This window comes from Chiloscyllium plagiosum, chromosome 7 (genome assembly GCF_004010195.1).
Source record: "Chiloscyllium plagiosum isolate BGI_BamShark_2017 chromosome 7, ASM401019v2, whole genome shotgun sequence".
Lineage (NCBI taxonomy): Eukaryota > Metazoa > Chordata > Chondrichthyes > Orectolobiformes > Hemiscylliidae > Chiloscyllium > Chiloscyllium plagiosum.
In genome coordinates, this window is record NC_057716.1 from 104,338,716 (window position 1) to 104,346,854 (window position 8,139).

Here is an 8,139-nt window from a genome sequence, read left to right on the forward strand (position 1 = left end):
AGGGGGACACGAGGGGGGAGTGTGTTAGTATTTACAGGTGGGTCCCCACGGGGAGTGTATCAATATTTACAGGGGGGTCCCCAGGGGAGTGTGACAGTGTTTACAGGGGGTGCCCCGGGGTGAGTGTGTCAATGTTTTCCGGGGGGTCCCACGGAGAAGTGGGTCAGTATTTACAGGGGTGTCCCTGGGGTGAGTGTGTCAATATATACAGGGGGGCACCTGGGGGGAGTGTGTCAGTATTTACAGGGGGGTCCCGGGGGGAGTGTGTCAGTAATTACGGTTTGACACTGTGCCCTGGACAGTGTGTATAAAAATTTCCGATAGCTCATTATAATTTTCCTGTGAAGAATCTGTTGGAATTAAGAGTGACTTGTCCAAGATTTCACTGGTTCACGGAATCCTTCCTTGGCTGACAAAGGGCTTTGTGCCATTAATGTCTGTACAGGAGTTTTCACTGAGCAATGCTCTTGAATTATTCCCCTGCCCAGTCTGTATAGCCCTAGACATCCTCCCATTACAAACAGTTAACTCCCTCTTCATATCCCCGATTGGCCTCAATCTCAGGCAACACTTTCCAGTTCCCAACCACTTGCTCTCGGGAAATACTTAATTCATGAGTAATCCCCCAGAACATTCCTGCTGGATTTTTGTTTTCCACTTTCCTGGAATATTTTGAAGTGCTGAGGATGCTGAAGAAATGAAATGCCTGACTGGGCAAGGCCATTGAAATGTGCCGCACAGGCGGAGGCTATTCAGCCCTGTTCATGATGCTATCCACATGATGTACATCTGCAGGAATTGGTTCAAATCCAGCAATCCTAATACAAGCAGCTGGAGGGAAGGCTGTGGTGCAGTGGTTATGTCACTGAACTGGACACTCGCCAGCTGTTGCTCTGTGCAATGAGTTCGAATCCCACTATAGCAGATGGTGAAACTTTAATTTAAGAAGCAGGAAGTCTAAGGATGACCATGTAACTACTGTCATAGAATCGTACACTACGAAAGAGGTCCTTCGGCCCGTTGAATCTGCACTGCCAACAATACACTAGTCCCACTGTTGCACATTAGATCCATAGCCTTGACAATTGTAATAAAGTCATGTCTGGTCATGGATTACCTTTAAGGAAGGAAATCAGTTGTTCTTAACTGGTCTGGCCTACAGTAACGTTGTGACTCTTAACTGCCCTCTGAAATGCCCCAGCAAGCCATTCAGTTCAAGGACAATTAAGAATGGATAACAAATGCTGGTGAAGAGGCAATATACTGAGTCTCAGTTGACACACCATGATGTCAACATCCCACCACAGACGGTATAGGCAAATATTAAAATGTGATAATGATTTGTTTAGAGCCTGATAGATGTATATGAGGGGCATTGTCGTGTTGGATGTCTTTTTCCCCAGTAGGGAGATGTCAAATGTGAGAGGGGGAAGGTTTAAGGGAGATGTGTGAGGCAGGTTAGTTTTACCCAGAGGGTGGTAGGTGCCTGGAACGTGCTGCCAGAGGAGGGGGGAGAAGCAGATACAATAGTGATGTTTAAGAGGCATTTGGACAAACACATGAACAGGCAGGGAATACACTACAGCGAGGAACAAATTACAGCAGTTGCTGGAATCTGTTCTGAAAACCACAAACGCTTTAGATCATAGCAGTTAGAGACAAGAAACAATCTGCAGATGCTGGAGTCCAAGGTAGACAAGCAGGAGGCTGGAGGAACACAGGCAGCATCAGGAGGTAGAGAAGTCAATGTTTCAGGTGTAACCCTTCTTCAAGATGGCAGCATCCAAGGAAAGAGAGCAAGCTAACATTTCTGATGAAGAGTTATCTAGATCTGACACGTTAGCTTGCTCTCTCTCTATGGAGACTGCCTGACCCACTGTGATCTCCAGCATTTGTTATTTTTCCGGAATAGAGGGATGTGCAGACAGATGGAATTAGTTTAGAATGGCACCATGGTCAGCACAGACATGGTGGGCCGAAGGGCCTGTTCCTGTGCTGTACTGTTCTTTGTTCTGGTGAAACTATAATTGAGAGATAAATATGGGGATCACAACCAAATATCGGGAAGTTCCCCTCCTCTTCCTCAATATACTAACCCTGGGGATCCATTACATCCAATCAAGCAAGGCCTCAGTATAATAAATAACTCATCTGGAACATTCTCTGGAGTGCAACGCACAAATGTCTGACTCCAGACTGAGGGGGCAATGCACTGAATCGCAGTTGACACACCATGTGGTCACATTGACCAGGCGGAACATCTATTTTTGAGGGTGTTCACAGGATGGGATTTCCGAACAATCAGCAAATGGTTGTCATGGTCACCGTTACTAAGTCCAGCTTTCAATTCTCAATTTATAAACTGAATTTCAATTCCGGCAGTTCCTGTGGTGGGATTCGAATCTGTGTCCCTTGAGCCCACAGTCCAGTCACATGGCCACTTCATGACCATCTCCTGCAGTGGGGTCGGGGGGTTGTGGTTTGCTGTTCCCACATTGCCTGCTGCATTTTGTTAACAGCAGTTTGCATTTATTTGGCAAACACAAATCCCGGGAGCAGAGCGGTTGCCTCCTCATTTGCTGATCTTAAGTGATTATCTCTGCTGCACTGGCATGGCAACACCCTGTCCAATCAGAGTTTACCTGCCCAGTCAGAGAATGAAGATTGACAGTTAACCGTTCGTGGTGCCAATGATGGCCCAACCAATCAGCTCTCTCTTCCCGTGCTATCATCATAGGATCACCACGGTGTAAAGACAGGCTCTTGGCCCAACAAATCCACACCGACCCTCTGATAAGTAACCCACCCAGACCCATTCCCCTACCCTAATATCCTGCATTTACCCCTGACTAATGCACCGAACCTGCACATCCCTGAACAGTATGGGCAATTTAGCGTGGCCAATTCACCAAAGATGTGCATCTTTGCACTGTGGGAGGAAACCGGAGCAGCCAGAGGAAACCCACGCAGACACGGGGAGAATGTGCAAACTCCACACAGAGAGTCGCCCGAGGCTGGAATCAAACCCAGATCCCCCGCGCTGTGAGGCATCAGTGCTAACCACTGAGCCACCCTATAAATCTGTGTGCCTTGGTTGAAGTCTGAATTTCATGCCCTAGTTCTGAGGAGTGGAAGGTGAAACACTTCCCCTTCTTCAGGTGAATAGTCAGCCCGTTTGGAATCTTTTTCTCCCAGAGGATTGTGGGTCTTTGGAACACTCTTCCTGAAAGAGCAGAATCCTGGGATAGCTTTAAATCAGAGGTGGATAATCAAGAGGAGGTGGTGAGATGGTCATCAGGAGTATAGATTCAACGTTACAGCCATAGGCGTATTAAATGGTGGAGCAGGTTCAATGGGCTGAATGGCCAACTCCAGCTCATATGATTCATGATTTGTATGTTCATGTGTAGAGGAATCACCCCTGGGTCATGTGTGTACCTGTCTATGTATGTGAGAGGTTTGTACTCAGGCCCCTTTCATGTTTTAACCTTTCACACAAAAAAGATTCATTGGTTCTAAAGGACTTTTCAGTGTTTTACCTTGATAGTGTGGGAGGTACTTGCTGCTGGGACAAAGGTAGATAGCCATATGAGTTATGAAGGGGTATAGGGAGGTTAAGTGAGTGATCTGGCAAATGTGGGAAGGTGGGAAATTGCCCAAACTGGAAAAAAGAATAAAGACCATCAGAAATAGGAGCCAGGAAGAGGCCATTTGGCCCCTTGAGCCTGCTCTGCCATTCAATAGGATCACGGCTGATCCAACGTACCTCATGTCCACTTTCCCACTCTTTCCCCATAATCCTCAATTCCACCTGATGAAGGAGCGACGCTCCGAAAGCAAGTGCTTCCAATTAAACCTGTTGGACTATAACCTGGTGTTGTGTGATTTTTAACTTTGTCCACCCCAGTCCAACACCGGTGTCAATTCCCAGGCTGATCACAAAGTAGTAACCTCAGTTTGACATATATGTCTCACCTCTCTACGGGAAAGAGATCCAAAGGCTCTCAACCGTTTGAGAGAAGAAATTCCTCGTTCTCAGTCTGAAGTTGGCACACCTTAAAAAAAACATTATCTAATCGGAGAGAGGAGGCAAGGGGATCGGGATGTCCTGGTGCATGTATCACAGAAGGTTAGTGTGCAGGTCGAGCAAGTAATCAGGAAAGCTGATAGAATCCTATGTTTTATTGTGAAGGAATGCAAGAGTTGAGGAGGTAATCCTTCAGTTATACAGAGCATTGGTGAAACTGTATCTGGAGTACTGCATACAGTACGGGTTACTGTACTTACAGAAGGATGTTAATATGTTGGAAACAGTTCAGAAAAGGTTTACTAGACTAATTGCTGGAGTGAGTAGATTGCCTTTTGAGGAAAGATTGGGCCTGTATCCTCTGCAGTTTAGAAGAGTCAGAGGTGATTTAATTGAAACATAGAAGATCCTTACTGGGTGGATGTGGAAAGGAGGTTTCCTCTTGTGGAAGAATCTAAAACTAGGGTCTGTAGTGAGGTCGGACAGTGGTTAACACGGCTGCCTCACATTGTTTCCTCTCAGAGGGGTTGTGAGTCTGGAATTCCAGTCCTCACAAGGCAATGGATGCTGATTCATTAAATATTGTTAAGGCGGAGATAGATTCTTGACGACCAAGGGGTTTGGAAGAATGTCGGGAATATGCAGGAATGTAGAGTTGAGTCTAAAATCGGATCATCCACAATCGTATTGAGGGACGGAGCGGGTTCGAAGGGCTGAGTGGCCTCCTCTTGTTCCTTGTTTGTATGTTGTCATGACACAAATGCTACACAAATGCAAGATCCCTCTTCTTCCCCTATTTTGTTGGTCACGCCTCTGTTTATCTCCCCCTCAGAGCTACATTCAGAACTTCCGAGAGCGCCAGACAGGAGGGGGCGCTCCCTCTGGAGGGTTCAGCTCAAGCACGCACACCATGATCGACGTAGACTATGACTGCAGCTCCACGGTGCCCCTCACAGCCGCCACCCCCGCTGTCCGCGTGTGAGGCAACATGGAGCACAAGGAGACGCAAATTGCAGGAGGATTCTCGCTGTTGGGTGTCTGATGAGAAAGGGGGGGGTGAAGAGTGCAGCAGGAAATACAACTCATCAGTTCTGTGAGGCAACATGGAGCACAAGGAGACGCAAATTGCAGGAGGATTCTCGCTGTTGGGTGTCTGATGAGAAAGGGGGGGGGTGAAGAGTGCAGCAGGAAATACAACTCATCAGTTCTTGCCACCAAATAGGCAAAGGGGACCTTTCATGAACAAGTCGATTGTCTCTCTCTTTCTCTCTCTCTCTCTAAACACGACTTAACAAAAACTAGATTTCCCACATCAATGCTCACTTTGAACTCTTTCTGAGTATATGCAGGCTTCTGCTTTGGGCCTGTCGTTTCCCCCCACCCCAACCACTTTTGATTCTGAGCTGAGGGGAATGACGATGGGAATCAGAACTACATCACAACTTTGGAACTCTCGTCAAGCTGTTGATGGGAAGTGTTTTAAGGAGCATGTCCAGAAGAGAAATGGCATCAACCGTCACTGAAAGAGAGAGAAAGAGAGGGAGAGAGGGAGACTGAGGGACAGCATATTGGGAGCAGGTCTACATTGTCCTCAATGCCCCACTGTAATCATTTCCCTTGTTCTGTATCCTGAAGGGAACTGGAAACCACTGATGCAGCGAGAAAGAGAGAGAGAGAGAGCGGGGAGGGTGACTCTCACCTACAGCGATGGATACTTCACTCAGCCTGCAACCCACCCATGATGCACACATCTTCCCCACCCCCACACACTCTCTCCTCCATTAATGCATTGGGAATGAAGGACCTGAGCAGGATATTCCCAATGGCAACTTGCCAGGCAGATTATTTTTATTTTGCATGATGCCAAGCCATGTATGTGCGTGTGGAGGGAAATGTGCTCCTGCATATAAACTATTGCGCACCGATCTATTCTTGAATATAAAATATTAAGAAGGAAAAGGTACTGGTTTGGGCATTAGAAGAGAAAGTGGATTTTTGATGTTGTGTTAAGCCTCTCTTTAGAAATACCGATTTTGTGTTTCTAAAGCCAGCAGAAAGCAATGTGTGTGTGTGTGTCTGAACTTCCTACCTATTGATGGTCCCCAGTTTTTGATCACACTGCCAACTCTCCAGCATTGCAGTCTGGAGTGACCAGGAATTAAAGATTAATTTCCAGAGCAGCCGGTTTAAAAAGCAAACTCTAAGCGAAAAGTAATGGTCAGAATGAAGATGACTTCATAAAAAATAAACTTGCCTTTTTCTTTTCTTTTTTCTCTATTTGATTGGAATGGTAGTTCCAAAAGTTTTGGAAATTGGCGTTGGTAGGCGAGCTGATGTTTAATAGATTAGGGAGAGACATCATGCTCCTTTATTGGAATAACTTTTTTTTTTAGCAAGCATCAGGCAGAGGCAGCCTGGAACAATTACAGAATGCAAGCCCTCGGCACCTCAGAAAGGTCAGCCCCCGCTCTCTGCTGAAGACCTGCTGGTAATTTTCAGCCTCAAACCAGACTGACTTATTGACAAGAGCAACAATCAGAAAGAACCTGGAATGGGTTTTCCCCCGTTATCTGAAAGTAAAGCGTTCACATGAAACCTCCCCTAAGCCGAAATGGCGTAAAGAGAAGAAGCATTAATTTATATGGGAAAAATTTTGTCTTTTTTCATAAAAGCGAAAATCCTCTTTGGATTTCTTTCGCTTAGGTAAAAACAATGACTGCAGACGCTGGAAACCAGATTCTGGATTAGAATGGTGCTGGAAAAGCACAGCAGTTCAGGCAGCATCCGAGGAACAGGAAAACGACGTTTCGGGCAAAAGCCCTTCATCAGGAATTTCTTTCGCTTAGCGAAAACAGGTACTAATGTAGGTCTTTGGTAAGAGCAAAGTGGCATAAAGAAAACTTTCGAAAAGCGAGGGATATCTGAATTAATGTCAGTATTGACATGGGCCTTAACTTTGTTAATTCCAAAGGTCTAACCATTTTCAGCTGTTTCATCAATGACCGTCCCTCCATCATAAGGTGTGTGGCATTGTGGCTCAGTGGTTAGCACTGCTGCCTCACAGTGCCAGGGGCCTGGGTTCAATTCCCGCCTTGGGTGACTGTCTGTGTGGAGTTTGCACATTCTTCCCGTGTCTGTGAGGGGCTTGATCTGGTTTCCTCCCACCATCCAAGGATGTGCAGTTTAGTTGGATTGGCCATGCTCAATTATCCATAATGTGCAGGCTCAGTACGTTGGGCATGGGAAATACAGGAATGGGATTTGAGGATTAGTGTGGGCAAGGGTTCTGTAAGATCAGAAGTGGAGATGTTTACACAATGTCCACCTCTGTTTGTGACTCCTGAGATACTGAAGCAGTTCATTTTCAAATGTAACAAGATGTGGACAATATCCACGTTTGGACTGACAATTGGCAGGTAACAATCATGCCACACAAGTGCCAACTAGTGTTCATCCCCAACAAGAAAGCATCTAACCATTGCCACTTGATTGTCAACGACAAAGCCATTGTTCATTTCCCCAACTATCAACACCCTGTACTTATTACTGACCAGAAGCTGAACTGATCAAGCCTTGTAAATATAATGGCTGCAAAGTTAACTTAGAGACTGAGAATTCTACAGTGAACAATTCACTTCCTGCCTCTCCAAAGTCTGTTGCTAGATACCAGGCACAAGTCTGTCTCTACAAGGTCCCATCAATACATTGGAAACGAGACACCACCCTCACCAAAGCAGCCGCTTGATTGGCACCACATCCACAAACATTAACTCCCTCCACCACCAATGTTCAGTAGCAGCAGTGAGTACCATCTGCAAGATGCACTGCAAAATTCATCAAAGATCATCAAACATCACCATCCAAACCCATGACCACTTCCATCTAGAAGGAAAAGGACAGCAGAGACATGGGAACACCATTCCCTGCAAGTTCCCCTCCAAGTCACTCACTGACTTGGAAATATATCGCCGTTCCTTCAGTGTCACAGGGTCAGAATCCTGGAATTCCTTCCTTAAGGACATTGTGGGTCTACCTACAGGACATGGACTGCAGCGGTTCAAGAAGGCAGCTCACCCCCACCTTCTCAAGGGGCAACTAGGGACGGGCTAGAA

The 8,139-nt window shown here is 46.2% G+C and overlaps 1 protein-coding gene across 1 annotated transcript in view; it reads left to right on the forward strand.

Annotated features, from left to right (window-relative positions):
• Positions 1 to 5,867, forward strand: part of tmem198b (transmembrane protein 198b) — an 86,238-nt gene extending 80,371 nt beyond the window's left edge. The window contains exons 6-7 of the mRNA XM_043694304.1: positions 4,860 to 5,010; positions 5,126 to 5,867. Coding sequence (XP_043550239.1) covers positions 4,860 to 5,009 — 150 coding nt within the window. The 3' untranslated portion in view covers position 5,010; positions 5,126 to 5,867. The remainder of the gene's footprint in view (positions 1 to 4,859; positions 5,011 to 5,125) is intronic.
• Positions 5,868 to 8,139: the final 2,272 nt, after the last annotated feature.